The following is a 16,471-nucleotide window of genomic DNA, read 5'->3' as shown; positions in this document are numbered from 1 at the left end:
TGTGTGTGTGTGTGTGTGTGTGTGTGTAAATCTGTAATAATAATATATTCTGGGAGATTCAGTGTGTGTGTTTATGAAAGGATAGAGCTTTGTGTTCATGTGTGTGTTGAAGCAGGACTTGTATCCAAGTGTGTGTGTGTGTGTGTGTGTGTGTGTGTCCACTGTGACCCAGTGTAAACTAATATTGATTCAGCTGTTGGTGTTATACACTAGTCATAAAACTGGACTTATTGTAGGATCCAGGCTTACCTTCTCACTGTGTGTGTGTGTGTGTGTGTTGTACCAAGATTTTCCCTCCATGTTTGTGGTAGCGTCTGTGTGTGTGTGTGTGTGTGGAGGGTATTGGGTTGGATTTAAGACCATGTGCAGCTTAAATTTAAAAACCCCCGTCTACGTGTCAAACGGTTTTGTTCACGCTAAACGTTTCACGCTGAAAATTGACAGAAAAACAGTCTTGATTCTGTTGGCAAACTGCGCACCGCTGCCCCCCTGTGGTGAAGAGTGTGTGGTTGGATAAATACAAATTGTTTAGTTGAGTCAGACTCTCAGATTTGCAGAAAAGAAAATTAAAGGTTAACTCCGGTATTTTTGAACCTGGGTCTATTTTTCCCATTGAACAAAGGTCAAAGGTCGAGATTGCTGTGACCTCTAAAACATATTTTTGGCTTTGCGAATATATGACATCTCAAGACCAGGAAGTGTCTGCAAATCTTGCACAAATGTTCGCTTCATAACTTCATAACGTCAGATAATATCCACATTTTTTCCCACAAATTACACCTTTGATCTTGAAAATTCCGGAATTTTGCACAAGTGTTCACTTGGACTGAATTTATGACATCATAACGTCAGCGAATAATGAATGAATTATTACTTTGATTTTGAAAATTCCGGAATACTACCCCCTGCCCTCTGTTCCATTCTCGTGAATAAAATGTATCATTAACGTCAAAGATGAACGGATTAGAATTTAGTGGTCAGAGATCAAAGGTCACTGTGACCTCATAAAACACATTTCTGGCCACAACTGAAGAACGGACATGCTAATTAACAGCAACTGGACTGGTTGCTGGAGGTGAGGTGCTAATTCTAGTGTCTCATAATTCTTTTCCGTAAAAAAAAAAAAAAAAAAGCACGAGTGAAACCAGCTGACAACAGCGGTCCGCGTCCATGTTTTTTGGAGTCAGATTTGATCATGCAAGTTTCTGTTAGATCCAAAATCGTTGTAATCATCACTCTGAAGTGATCATCTGGCGTGTGTGCTCTCACGATTTATTTAAAAAATCAGTTAAATCTGTCTGTGGTCTCCCACATATCCCACTACCTCAACAGTCTGTTGCAGCGAAGCGATAGCCTTCCTGTATTTAGCCTGCAAGACCAAACCCAGGGCAAAGGAAACCTTTCTTCTAAAGCACCTGATGCAGATGGAGATTTTCATTAACTCTCTCTCAGCTGGACTTCGGTGGCTGCAGAGGAACACGACACCGTTTGGAGACATTTTAGCCAAAAATGAACCTAAAACTGTAGAAGTGAGGACGTCCTTGTTTACGTCCCAGGAAGTTTTATTTTTTTTTGGGGGGGGGGGCAGAGTTGGTATTAATGTCAGGATGGGGGGGTGGAGGGGTGAGAGGGTTTGTCTTTTGGTGTCCTTGTGTTTCTGTTTGTGCACAAGAGGAAGATTCAGGAGTGTGTGTCTGCATGTGTGTGTTGGTGTGTGTGATGTATGGGGACGGTGAGTAATACTGCATGTGTCATTCTAAGTCCCCAGAGTTTTCTTCATCTCTTCTTCTTCGCTCCCTCTCTCTCTTCCTGTCCTTCCTCACTCGCTCTCCCCCATCTGTCCCCCCCCCCCTCTTTCTTCCTCTCTCTCTCTCTCTCTCTCTCTCTCTCTTTCTTTATTTCTTCATCTCTCTTTTTTTCCCTGTGACATTCCTGTCCGGCGCTGAGGGTGTCATCCTAGTTTTCTGCTGACTCGGTACTTCGCTGACACACACACACACACACACACACACACTCCAGCTGTTGAGAGTGAGGGCGTTTATTGGATTGTCTGTGTCCTCTATTTGGATAAGGAGAAAGGAAAGAGGGAGTACGAGGAAAGAGAAGAGGAGGAAGGAACAAAGGAGGACACGGAGTGACAAGAGGAGATGGAGAGAGAGAGAGAACAGAGGACAAAGGAAAAGATGAGAGGAAGACAAAATAAGAGCAGATAATAATCAGAATAACATCTGATACGTTTGGATTTTTCAGTTATCAATAAAATCGATTTGTCATTCAACAGAAAATTAATCAAATAATTGTTTTAGCCGTTTTCACAGTAAGAAATGACAAATGTTCAGTGGTTTCTCTGATGCAACAGTTAACTGAACATCTTTCTGGAAATTATAATACCTCAGACTGAACATGTCTAATTATTTTCAGACATTTAATGGACAAAACTGATAATAATCAGCAGATGAACTGATAATGAAAATAATAATTAGTCGCATCCTCTAATTAAAAAAATAATTAATATTGTTAAATACTGTAAACAATAGTTATTTCTGCTAATATCACCACTGTCTTGACTATTGGCATTTCAATTAATGTTTTTTTTTTTTTGCGTAATTATGTATATTACTTGTATTTTCTAATTAAATTTCTTGTTAGTTAAATTTTAATGTATATATTTTAATTTCTGTGTTTATTTTGCGAGTTTTTTTTTAAAATAACATATTTATAATATAATTGACATTTTTTAAAATATATAAAATAACATTTTGTTTATTTGGATTTAAATATATTCATTAGTCATATCTGTTTAGATCAGAATCACAGTGCATTTGCAAACACGTATGATTAATTGTTTATATCAAATCACATTTTTAAGAATAAGGAACAGACTGAAACACAATTTAAAAACTTTGCATGTGCGTCTGTGCCGTGCTCAAACATCTGAAGGATGACAAAATGTATTCTGTCATTATTTACGTCTGTTGGTGTAAAATCAAAGTATAAATTCTCGTGTCAAGACACAAAGAAAAAGGCGGAACTACGCTTCCTACGCCATCACTTATACATTTTGAACACTCCACTACTGTAAAATACCATAGAAATACTCGAGTAAAGTACAGGTACTTTACTTACTTTACCCCACTGTTCTACGATTACTCTGAATGTAAGCTGGACCTTTAATTTGAAAGGTGATTTGAATCCTCAGTGGTGGTCTGTGTTCCTTTAAGTGAGGCTAGCAGGCTAAAGATGGACTGCAGAGACCTGAGACAGCAAAGAGAGAGAGAGAGAGAGAGAGAGAGGAAGAGATGGAAAGACAGGAGGAGAAATTAAAAGAGACCAAGATAAAAGATGGTATAGGTGGAAAGAGAGAGAGCAGATGCTCTGAAAGAACAATGGAGGAAGAGAGAGACATAAATGATGGCCGGTGAAAGAGAGAAGAGAGAGAGAGGAAAATGAAGGGAGAGGAAGAGATGAAAGATGACAGGCGTGGGAGGCAGCGGGCGAGCGAGGGAGAGAGATGTAGAGAGACAGAAAGAGAGAGAGACAGGGGAGAAAAAGAGATAAAAGATGTTAGGTGGAGGAAAGAGCAGCCAAGGAGAGAATGAGTGAGGGAGGGGTGTGAAAGAGAGAGGGAGAGAGAGAGAGAGAGTGTGTGTGTGTGAAGAGAGAGAGAGAGAGATGACAGGACGATGAAGAAGAAGAGGAGGAGGAGGAGGAGGAGAAGAGGTGAGCGTCCTTGCACTGTCAGGGGCGATCGATGGCACATCATTTACATTACACTGACTTAACTGCAGAGAGAGAGAGAGAGGGAGATGGAGAGGGGGAGGGAGAGATTGATAGAGAAAGGGAAGGAGGTGAGGACAGGTAAAAGAAGAGAGAGGGATGGACGGAGGTGAGGGGCAGAAAATTAACTACAGTTGAGAAAAGATGGAGGGATGGTGAAATTGATCTGATGAAGGTTGGGGGGCACGTCTTTTATTTCTTTCTCTTCTCTTACTGCCCTCCCTCATTTTTGTTTTTCTTGCCTCCCACACTCCTACACTTCTTCTTCTCCTCCTCCCCTCCCTCCCTCCCTCCCTCGCTCATGTGTCACACGTCTCTCCTCATTACTTTCATCCCTCCTTCGCTGCCACCTCTCTCTCTCATCATCTGTGTCCCATGTTTCTCCTCTGAGCAAAGTCCAACACAGTGAGCCACCCTGCTGCTGGTTAGCGACGCTAATAGCGACACTACTAGCATGTATATAGTAAGAGTCTATAGCCACACTAACATGCTAACATGCCGGTGTTTAGCAGGTACAGTGTCTACCATGGTTGCCATTTTAATTCAGCACACTAATACATGCTAATTAGCATTACACACAAGTGCGGCTTAGGCTAATGTCATTAGCTTTGCAGGTGTTTGGTCATACATCAAAGTGCTGGTTGAATTAAAAATTTGATGACGGTGCTGGATGAAAAGTTAAGTGATAACTAAAGTTATTTCAGTTTATTGTGAGGAGGATTTGAATGTCTGTGAAAAATTTTATGCTAATCTATTCAACAGTGTTTGAGACTCTAGTGGTAGCAGTCCAAGCTAACGTCCCAAGTTAGCATTTTAATTTCTTATTAGTCGAATATAAACACCACTGATTGGTCCGCATGTACGTCAATCAATCTTTCAATCAATCAGTCTTAGGCTGTGATGCTAGCTGCTTTCTCTCATGGAATTTGTCAGTACGCTAATAGTTAGCTGTCACACCCAAAAAGCTTTTTCTAAAGGTAACCAGCAACAAAAATGTTGCGTTTAAAGGTTGAACCTTCACTGTGTATGCTAAGCACTGAAATAACTGTTGCTTGCTTTAGCGCGATACACTTAAGGGTCCCGGTTTGAGCGTTTAAAAGTACAGTCGCCCCTAGCTAAAAATGTAAAAATAAAGAAGGTGGAGCCAGAAGAAAACACATGAGGTACTGACGACAAAGGGCTGAGTTATGTTTGGAAGGAAGTAGCTTGTACGATGTGTTGTCTTGACGCAATAACGTTCGCAAAAGTGCGGCGCTAATGAGACTGGGGAGATGCTACATTGTTTAAATAGGGTGATTAAAACGCACATTTTCCAACAAGAATGCACTTGGTCGCAAACCAAATATATATATATATATATACATATCATCTATCTAGGTATCTGTCTGTCTTCCTCTCTAATCTTTCCTTCCCCTTTTCGTTTCTCCCTCCCTCCCTCCCTCCCTCATACCATATGTGACATTCCTTCTCAACGTGGCGCATTGAAAACTTCCTGTTGTTATAGTTTGTTATGGAGCACTTCAAAGAGATGGAGAGAGAGAGAGGGAGATGGAGGGAGGGAGGAAGGGGGGGGGGACGGAGAGAGAGAGAGGTAGAGAAAACATGGAGTCTGTTATAGTTTTACCTCTTAAATGCTAACATGTGAGAGAGACGTGTATGCCTGTATGAATTATCCCTGCCTCTCTCTCTGTGTGTGTGTGTGTGTGTGTGTTTGCCCACATGCCTAGGAAGTAAGGTAATGATGCTTAAAGCCATCGCACACACCCGCACACAGACACACACTCAACGCAGACATGCAGACACACGTTAGTCCATCGACCTGTATAACTTGTCTCGTCAGCGATTGTGTGTCGCTCCCTGTGTGTGTGTGTGTGTGCACGTGGTGTTTAATATTTAATAGGTGCTGGTTAAAAATGCAGGAGTGTTTTTGTCTCTTGTCCCGTTGCACACCTGTTCCTCTGGAGGGAGAGAGAAGAGAGTAGCTGTAGGACAGACAGAAATAAAGAAGAGAAAACGGACAGAGGGATAGAAATATGTAGATGCTGGAAAGATGGGAGGATAAATGGTGAATGGGTTGAACAATAAGCAGATAAAGGGATGGATGGAGGGATAGACAGAGTGATAAATGGATGGATGGATACCGTAGATGGACAGATGGATGATTGATTGATTGGCAGCGCACACAGATAAAGAGATGGATGGATGGATGGAATGGTAGGTAGATAAATAGATTGATAGGTGGATGGATGGATGAACAGATAGATAGATAGATAGATAGGTGTATGGTTGGATACATGGAAAGATGAACAGATGGATGGAGGATAGATGCTTGCATAGGAAGAGAAATAGAAGGAGAGAATAGATGATGGATAAATGAGTGGATGATATTTGATTGAAGGGTGGATGGATAAAAATAGATGAAAGGATGAAAGAAGAATGGATGAATGATAAATGGACAAGAAGATACTGATGGAGGAATGAATGGATGGATGGATGAAAATTGGAAGGATAGACAGACAGGAAGTTGGACGATAGGTGATTGAAGAATGGACGGTGGTGGGTGTTTGGACGAATAAATGATTGAAGGATGATAAAAGAGTAGATAGATAGATAGATGCAGTAACAGTAACTCTGTGGAGCTAAAGAGATAATAGCTAAATAGAGGTGAAGAAGAAGCGAGGGATGAGAGGAGAAGAGAGGTGTCATCAGTTAATCAATGTAGTTTTCCTGTTTCCCTCCACTCTGTGTTTTAAGGTGATTTTTTTTTCCTCCCTTATTATTTTCGCTCCACTTCCCTTATCAATCAATACTTATTATTGGCTACCTCACTCTACCCCTGTCTTTCTCTAACTCCACTCATCCTCTTTTTCTTCTACCTATCACTCACTCCTTCCCTCTCTTTCTTTCTTTCTGACGAAAAAAAAAAAAGAGACGGAAACACACAGATACACAAACACACAATGAAGTCATTCATCTGTCCAATCAAAGCAGCGGAAGCCCAGAGGAGAAAACATCCATCTCCTCCTCCTCCTCCTCTCTCTCTCTCTCTCTCTCTCTCTCTCTGGTTCGCTCCGTGAATCCATGAGCGTCCGTGATTATGATGCCCCAGTGTGAGAGTGTGTGAGTGTGTGTGTGTGTGTGTGTGTGTGTGTGGACGGACATATATCCCATTTCTCTGGTGTCTCTTTAAAAAGAATAGATTGTTCTTCTGCTGCAAACAAAGAGTGAAGACACACCGACAGAGAGAGAGAGGGGGAGAGAGAGGGGATGTAAGACTGTGACAGGATTTATGATGGGCGAGAGATGTTGGGGGAGACGGAAAACAGACAGAGAAAAGGACCTCTCCCTCTCCTCCATCCACTGGAAAGACAAAAGAAAGAGTTTTACCTCCTTTACATGTGTCCACTGACTGCCACTTACAAAAAGAAGAAGCTGTTTACACCTGGTATTAAAATGCGATCTGTATCCAGAGACGTTATCCAGATAATAAACGATCGGATCGTGCCGTTGCGTTTACACCCGCTGTTACCAATACTTCTCACATCTCCATCCACAGGAGTAAAACCTGAGAGTAATCTGAGGATCAGCTGTAGGTGTCAAACATGTCTTTATAAATCTACCTGTTCCTGCAAAACACCAATAAGCATCTGGTTTCCTGAGGGACGTGAACGTCGTGAACAGTTAGAGCTTTTGTCTCTACAGTGCTCAGTGGTATTCATTATACATTATATTTCATTTATAGTTAAAGTTTAACGCAATAAATAAATAAAGGTAAAAAATAAAAATGTGTTTAAACACTAGCTAGCTAGCTTGTAAATCAGAGATGCTAAATGTTAACAAGCTAACACCATTTCATTGACAATTTAAGGGGCTAACTGTCATGATGCTAGCTCAGCTGTGAACATTCAAGATTTGCTTGATTTAGCGCTGATTGAGGAGCATTCATCTGTTCATCTACTGTTTCAGTCCTGGAATATTTCCAGCTTAACTTCCCAAGGAAAGTTTCTGCCCCTTTTCAACCCTAGCGGATTACAGATTTTAACACCAGGTGTGAACAGGGTCCAAAGAGCCAAAGCAGATTAGAATATCTGAGACGGATACTGACCGAGTGTAAACTCAGTGACCACAAACGTCAACAGAACAAGGAGGAAAACAAAAAAATCATGGCAGAGCCTCAAACTGTCCCAACGACATAAAACATATCAGGACCAAGCAGGAACTTCAGCTGTCTTGTTGTTTATTCATCACCCCCCCGCTGTGTAGAGGCCTGAAGGTGCAAGAAGGTCAAAATATCCCATTTAGGTCAAATGCAGTTTAATAATGAGGGCAGCTTTTTAATCACTACATCTTTGTCAGAAGATGAACCTTAAACCTGAATATAATAACAAACTGCAAACTCGCTGCACACCTGCTGTTCCTTTGGTCCAGTTACAGAGAAAGCTGCAGATTCAACACATCATAAGAAGTGAGGATGAATCGATACAAAAAGCAACAAGACAAGTAATGGAAATGCATGGAAAGAAATATAGGGAAAAGCATTACCTACAGGCCTTAAAGACATTTATGTACAAGAAACACAAATATAAGAAAATGTAAAATACAGCACAAAATCTAAAAAAACAAAATAATTCATAGTTCATTAAATAGAAATATTTAGACTAGAAATATATTAAAAACGACACATTGAAGCTTGTTGAGGTAAAAACAGGAGGTAGAATGACAGAAACAGTGAGAAGGAAACTAAACCCAACAACAAAGACAAAAATGAATCTCAAGCTGACGGAGAATTGAAATGGAAAACCGACAAAAGACAGAAAGAGAGAAAAAAAACAAAGAGAAAAGAAGAAAACGAGGCGGAGAAATGGATCGGCGAACTGATGGAGAGATAAAAGAAAAGAGGGGAGAGGAAGATGAAAGATTTTAGCTAAAGAGGGTTGACCCCTCGCTCTACCCCACGTATTGACCGCAGCAGGCCTTGATAAACTGCACTGTGTGTGTGTGTGTGTGTGTGTTGTGTGTTGTGTGTGTGAGACCTCTGCACGTTCAGAGCTAAATCAATCTGTCAAACACGTTAGCGAGTCCGTGCTTATTCACCGCCATGCCTGTTTGTGCGTTCGTTCATTTGTGTGTGTGAGTGTGTGTGTGTGTGTGTGTGTGACCGACCCTGACCGGCCATCAGAGCCAATGACGGAGTATTGATCAAGGCTCTGTCGCCATAGAAACGGCCATTTGGGAGGACAGGCGAGGGTGCGCGTGTGTCAAAGTGGGAAGACTTACTTCAAGGTGGCTCATCAGATCATCGAGTGTGTGTGTGTGTGTGTGTGTGTGTGTGTGTGAGAAATGTCAGCTTCGTGTTTTCCATTTGTCGTCATGTTTATTTATTAATTTATTTATTATTGTGTGTGTGTGTGTGTGTGTTCCTGGCCAATTAAAAGGTCATCAAAAAACAAAAATACATCAGTAGCAAACATCTTGAAGCTGCTGTGTCTCATTTTAATTAACATCAATAAATCATTACCTCTTTAATTATGAGACATTATTATAATTACTGTAAACAAACAGGAGCAGACAGTCTGCCTCTAGCTGTCTCTACTCTGTATCTTCATTTCTGAACCTCTGTGACAGACTTTGAAGGGAAATCTGCTGGATCTGCTGGAAATCTGGTTCTATCACCAAAGTTATCGCTAACGTCTGGGGACTCGACAGCGTCGCTAAAAACACTGAAGTTATCCGATCAAACTTGTAAAGGAGCTGACAGTTTCGCCAGATTTGCTAGCATTGTATTTTGTGGCGAAATCAGTAACGTAAAATCGTAACATCTTGATCGCCCCCTGGTGGCTGGTTACAGTATAGGTCATAAGCTCCGCCCCCTTTCATGTTCAAAAAAGTTTACGTACATTTTTAGAAGAAGGTCGTTCTAGTCAGCCTTTAGATGTTCATATTACAGTTTTTAAGTTTTGCTAGCTATTCAATGCGATAAAGTGAGTCATGATTAACAGCTGTAATGAATGAATACGCACAACTACGACGTAGTATGTCAAAGTTATTGTAAAGTTTTGTCGTCTCTTCCAGATAAGTTCGGCTGACTGTAGGGTTTGATTTCAACACCTCTCTGAGCTAAAGGCTTAAACAACTTTTTTGAAATCTGATATTTACATCTGCTCTAAAAACACCCGTGAAACTAGAAGTTCTAGGTTTGCCAAGAGAGAACTGAAAACGTTAGCTTTTACTTCCATATTGAAACAATAATTTTTGTCTCCATCCAGCTTTTCACTTTGCCTTCGAACGTTGTCACGCAAAACAACTACAAACACTTTTGCCTTTCAGGTTTGTCGCACAACACGTCCAACAAACGTCTATAACCTGACGGTCTTTTTTTAATGCGATTAATTTGCACGTCGGCTTATTTTTTCAAACTGTTATTTTTGTCGTGAGTACATTCACACAGAGCGCAAAATGCGGTGCTAGCATCCCGCACATCCTAAAAATATGTCCACAGCCGGCCGCGGTGGAGCTTCAGCTCATGAATATTCGCGGGCGAGTATTTCGCACTTTGCTTCTGAAACAAAAAGACGCCAAAGAAGAAGAAGAAGAAGTACGTGCCATTTTTTTCCTCCCCTGCTTCGTCCTGTACGAAATAAAAGGACTCCCAGTGAGCGGCTGCTCTGCTCGCTCACAGTGTGAATGTAGACGAGTAAAGGACAGTGGGGGGGTCAAAGGTCACCACGTTACCTCTGCTAGCTTGATTTCACATAAAGGTGAAGTGTTTTTCGGTGAAGAAATGAGAGCCACAGGAGGACAAATGGATTTGTTTCTATTTAAGGGGTTTGAATGCAGTCAAGGTTAAGGGTTAACAAATGAATGTAGGTCAGTGGACTGGCTCTCAGTGGTGTGTGTGTGGTGTGTGTGTGTGTGTGTGTGTGTAGCAAGGCTTATATGCAAGTGTGTATCTGTGTGTATGCGAGTATGTATTTTTTTGTGTGTCGTGTGTGTGTTTGTGTGTGTGACCTGCTCTTTGTTCCTGTGCTCGGTGCAGTAAGGAGAGTGGACCGTTGACGAGGATTAATGCCCAACATATGGCAACCCTACGGGACACACACACACACACACACACACACTGCAGTCATTACTCTGAACAAAGAACTGTAAGGCTAATGAGAAGGCGATATCATGTGTCCTTTGCACACACACATGGCATGGATTCATGTGAACACACACACACACACACACACGCCACACAAATGTTAATGTTGCTTATACATGGGTGGATGCAGATGAACACACACATGCACACACACACAGACACACACCTGGTACTGTAACATGTATCCATTGTGAGTGTATATGGGAGATGAAAGGTAGCGGCGGTTTGTTGATGGAAAGGCTTCAAGGTTTGAATGCAAACACCTGTGTGTGTGTGTGTGTGTGTGTGTGTGTGTGTGTGTGTAGTATAAAGAGAGAGAGAATGGTGTGTTTATTGTATAGGTGTGTGTTTATGATGGAGAGAGAGAGAGAGAGAGGTGAAGCAGAGTTCAGAGGAAAAGTGAAGGTTCATGTTTTCATTTCTTCATGCTCCTCTGCCTCTCTCTCTCTCTCTCTCTCTCTCTCTCACTCAGTGTGTGTGTGTGTGTGTGTGTGTGTGTGTGTCTTTTTCTCACGTACGAAATCACACCCCAAAACATTTTCAGACGTTTTCTCTCTCCTCATCTTTTTTACACACTTTCTCTTTCAGCCCCTCCTCCCTCCACCGCTCCCAGTGGGATCTGACCGATATACTCACATGTTCCTGAAAAGCCCGGCTTCTGTTCTATTCTACATTTCAGATCAGGGATAACAAACGTAAAATCACATACTGTATGTTATGTAACCAGCGATTAAGCAATGCACAAGCTATTCGCTTTCATTTCAAATAATAAATAGTGAGACGCTGCTGTAATGATTTTTAGATGTCATCTTTGTCTTACTTGCGATACATTTTAGGGATTTAAATCTTTTCCTCTGTGACATTTGAATATGATATTTGTGCAGAATTATAATTAGATATATTAGATGGAAGATCATTTAAAAAATAATCTCATGTGGGAAAACTCAAATAAAATATAACCAGATGTGGATATAGCTCCCAAAATAAAAAAAAAAAAAGTTCACCTACAGAACATGTGAAAAGTTTCTGTTTCCACAGAGCAGAAAGAAAACGTTTCATAATCAAATCTGAATCCAAACTAACAAAAAGCCTGGCTCCAAAGTTTGAGAATCACTTAAGAAACGTCTGTCCTGGTTTTATTCGATAGTAACTGACCCTTCTCTAGGCCCCGCCCCCTTGGTTACTGTTGCTACGACTGTCAAACATTCCATTCTAGAACTGCATTCTGCTGTTACTACGTCTACCAACATTCCGCTCTGAACGCCACACGTTCCACTGAGAATAACAGAGACAGATTCACCAGCAACATTCTACACAAGCATCTGTCTTTAACTTCACACAGAACAACAACCAGCTTTAAATGCTAAAAATGAAAACCGTCGTTTGCAGATTCACTCAGCGCTAAGCAGCTAGGTGGGTAGCTGTTTGTTCTACACTGGAAAAGGTTCTTAAATATGCACCTGATGGCTACACACGATGCTCAAAGACCGAGGCTAAAGCTACAGGCTCAGTGTATTTGTACTGAGGAGTAGCTAGTATTACAGTGCAGTATAAGAAGTGTTCATGCGGTGTCTCTTTAATAAGAAGCTGACTGATGTAACATATCTCAGGTAACGTGCTGGTCACTGGAGTGTGAAACCCAGTGAAGACCAGTCTGGTAGAATAGTGGTTTGGAAACATATTGTAGGCTAACTGTTGTATATTCTTCTTCTATTCTGTTCTCTGTGGTTCTGTCGTGTACAGGTTTTAGTTTTTTGGTCCTCTCCCTCTCCTCTCTCTCCCTCTCTCCCCTCTCCCTCTCTCTCCCTCTCTCTCCCTCTCTCTCTCTAGGTGTAAATGACTTTGGACGGCCATCTGTTACTTAGCCACCCTGCAGAGAGTTGGCCTGCATGCGCACCTCCTGAGTGTGTGTGTACCTTCCTTTATGTTTTGTCGCACATGTGCAGTTACTGTATTCTTGTGTTTCAGTGTGTTTGTTTATGCCTACGTGCACATGCATAATACAGTAGGTTACGCATGTGTGTGTGTGTGTGTGATGCCTGTGTTGTAGTTGTGTATTCAGGCTCAGCTGCATATGTAGAACATGTATTGTTGTGCTTGTGTATGTAGGAGAGGAGGCTGTTTTACATCAGTGTTGGCATATTTGGCCTCAGTCAAAGCTGGTTTGTCCCTGATCTCATATTTTAAACTGATCTTTTGGCAACAAACACCTACAGATTTACATATGTAAATTACGTTTTGGTGTTCAGTTTGTTTTTCACAGTAAAAGTCGTCTCGCATAAAAAGACTCTAAGAAAAAGGAATGAAACAAGGAAAACGTTGCAGCTGGGATTTTAGAAACAGACGCCCAACGCCACAAAAAGTCTTTACAAAAAGTATTTACTGAGTTTGCTGTTCACTTCTGTTTCCTGTCCAAAAAACATAATTATTTCTTGGAAAATTTAGAGGAAATTAGGGTGGGAATAAAATTCTGGTGGAAAAACACTAGACTGTTAATTGACTTAAACACTGGAATCAAACAATAACAGACCTCAGAGTTTAACTACAGCCTTGGCGTTTAGAGGGCTTTTATTGTGAAGCAGCTGAATGCTAAAAGCTGGAACGAGCACAGATTATTATTAAGAGTTCTTAGACATTCAGTGGATTAAGATCAAAGTTCCCTTGTTATTTTGTCGCTATCAGTCTCCCAACAAAGTTCTCATCTTGCGTCAGTTTTCCTCTGCAGTGTCTGAGGGTCATGTCCGAGCTGAACCACTTGATAAAAATCTCTCCATCTTTAAGTGGCGGATATTTTAGGATGTGGCAACTCCTGCTGTTTCTGCTGGTTGCAGTACTTTGAGGTGTGAAAATGTCACAGAGGAAAGATGATTCGTGCTCGTCGCATCATTTCCCCAGAGACACCGACTCCGAGAGCGACCAATCAGATCTCCCCTCCGGTGGTTTGCCGGGGACCTGTCCTGAAATCAAGCGCTCCTCCGGTAACGGCCGCCCAGAGGAAGTAACTCTGAAACTCTGTGTGTCGTCAGCGTGTGATTCGATTACGTCTGAGCGACCTGCTGTCTCGGCTGGAACATCCAGCTGTCGGCCTCGACTGCTGAGGAGATGCTCGACCGACAGACATTTTTAATTTCTGCAGCCGGAGCCGATCACACACTGGAAAACAAGCTCCCAGTGTGGAAATCAGAGGAAAACTTCAACTTCACGAGTGAAGCAGCAAGTTTTCACTGACAGCTTTAACCAGAGTGAGAATAATGTACAAAAATATCAGATATTATTGATCAATAGCAGCAAAATCGATCAGTCGCAGCCTGTTTAACGTATCCTCCTTTAAAAATTCAAATCATTTCTTTTTGTTTTAAAAATCCGCAGATTTTTCTACTTGATCTGGTCACGAATGAGAGAAAATATCAAACATCACATCAGACCTCAGATGAACATTTGACTGAATCGCAGTGAATCAGCGTTGAATCGTGTTTCAGCCACAGAAGCAGCAGCATCAACAGTTACGACCCCGACATTTCTCTGTACCCAACACTGTGGATCTAATTCTGTGTCACAGTAATTAATCTCTCTCTCTCTCTCTCTCTCTCTCTCTCTCTCTCTCCCTCCAGCTCTCGCCCGGGCCGTCCTCCGAAGCGTTGTTCTGGTGCAGGGATCCAGGAAAGCCCCAGGCTGCTGCACCCGGGCCTCCCCGGCCTGCTGTCCCCCAACCTGCTGTCACACACCGGTAAGAGAGAGGGAGAGGGGGAGAGAGGGAGAGAGGGGGAGGGAGAGTCGTCTCTTTGTCTCCCTCACATCCTCCCTCTCTCTGGATGCTCGGGTGTGATTTCCACTGGGGGTTCACTTTTCTAAATGTTGCTGTTTGCTCACAGCGATGCTTCTCGAGCGGCGGGGAGCTGCTCTGTGGGCTCTTTCCTCCCTGGGTTCTGCCTCGCAGACGACCAACGCGCTGCCTGATCACTAATCTGATTGGTGGAAGTTGTTGGGAAGGAAGATCTCAACACAACACTTGTTGTTTTATTAATTAATTATGTTTTGATTGACACGTGACATTTGGAATAATAACCTGCAGTCAGAGCCTTCGCTGCATTCAGGGATATTTTTGAACCTGGGTCTTATTTTCAGTGTTTTTGGGTGTAAATGATTGATGGGAAGAAAAATCTGCAACTGGGAATCAGCCACGTCAGTGGACGTCCTGACAGACACAGACTGAATATTATGGATCAGAGTCCTACAGAGATAAAGAGTCAGATCCTTTTTGTTTAACCAGAAACATCATTATATAACAATACCAGACTCCATTGACAAAAACAGGGATTTTACGGAGCAGAGCACAGGAGCTGCTGCTCAGACGCTGCCTCCATCTGTTAGTGTGTTTGTGTTATTGTGCGACTTTCAGCAGTGGAAGAAATATTCAGATCCTCTACAGGAGTTAAAAAAAGCTGCATAATAACTCAATCAAAGCAACAGTTGAGTGTTCTGCAGAGTAAAATGACTCATTTTGTCAATGGACTCTGGCAGGGTGTGAAGATTCCAGTGCTTTTTGTCCCTGTCAATCATTTACACCCAAAAACATGAGAAAACAAGACCCAGGTTCAAAAACTCCAGGACCTGGACTGTGAAGTCTTCAAGGCTCATGGAGAGTTTTTCTAAAAACGCTGGTTTTGTTTTAATGGTGGTTTATGGGGACGAGATGTTTTGGTTGCAGTACCACAGTTGGCCACTAGGACAAACTGGCAGCACTCGTTCTTCTCTCATCTTTATCTCTTCCTCTTCTCTCCTCAATGATTCATTTTTCCTCCCTTCCTTTCTCTTACCTCCTTTTCCTCCTCTGCTGCCCTCACTCCATCCATCCTTCTTCTTGGCAGCTGTCTCCGTCTCTTCTCCGTCTCTCCATCCCTTCTTCTTCTACGAGGAGATTAAAAAAAAAAAGAAAAAAGAAAAGAGGAGGATTATTTTTTTCCCTTTTAGGCAACAGAAAGTGAAAACGGAGGGAGGGAAAAAATGGAGAGACGAAAAGGAGGGATGTCGCCAGAGGAGACGATGAAACCTAAAAACGAGTGCCAAAGAGAAAGAGAGGGAGAGAGGAGGATTAACTGGAAGTGAGACAGTGATGGAGGGATGGAGAAAACAGACGAATGAATGAATGAATGGTGGATGGAAAGAAAGAAAAAAAAGAAGAGGTGTCACTTAGAGAAGAGGAGGAGAAAAAGACCTGCAGAGAGAGAGAGAGAGAGAGAGAGGGTGAACGAGTGCAGACTGCATGGTGGTGTGATGAATGACACGTCTCTGGGGTCCCACTCCTCCATCTGTCCATCCCGCCCTCCTCTTTCCCTCCCTCCCTCCCCCTTTTCTTCCCTCCTTCTTCCTCCTTTCTGTGCTCCATCATCCCCTCTTCTCTCTCTTCATCCTCTCCTTCACCTTCTCTCCTTCCCTCCTTCTTCCTAGACTCATCTTTCCTTTCCTTCCCCTCCTCCTTTCCTCTCTGTCTCCTTCCCTTCTTTCCTTTTGACTCTCTCTTCTTTCCCTTCCTCTTTTCCTCCCTCCATC

At 42.2% G+C, this 16,471-nt stretch overlaps 1 protein-coding gene across 1 annotated transcript in view; it reads left to right on the top strand.

Moving 5' to 3' along the window:
• Positions 1-16,471, top strand: part of dachb (dachshund b) — a 78,383-nt gene that overhangs the window by 31,202 nt on the left and 30,710 nt on the right. The window contains 1 exon segment of the mRNA XM_018704778.2: positions 14,533-14,648. Coding sequence (XP_018560294.1) covers positions 14,533-14,648 — 116 coding nt within the window.

The sequence above is a fragment of the Lates calcarifer genome, linkage group LG14, assembly GCF_001640805.2.
Source record: "Lates calcarifer isolate ASB-BC8 linkage group LG14, TLL_Latcal_v3, whole genome shotgun sequence".
NCBI classification, from domain to species: Eukaryota; Metazoa; Chordata; class Actinopteri; family Centropomidae; genus Lates; species Lates calcarifer.
The sequence above is the reverse complement of the archived record's forward strand: the minus strand, read 5'-3'. Positions and strand labels throughout refer to the sequence as shown.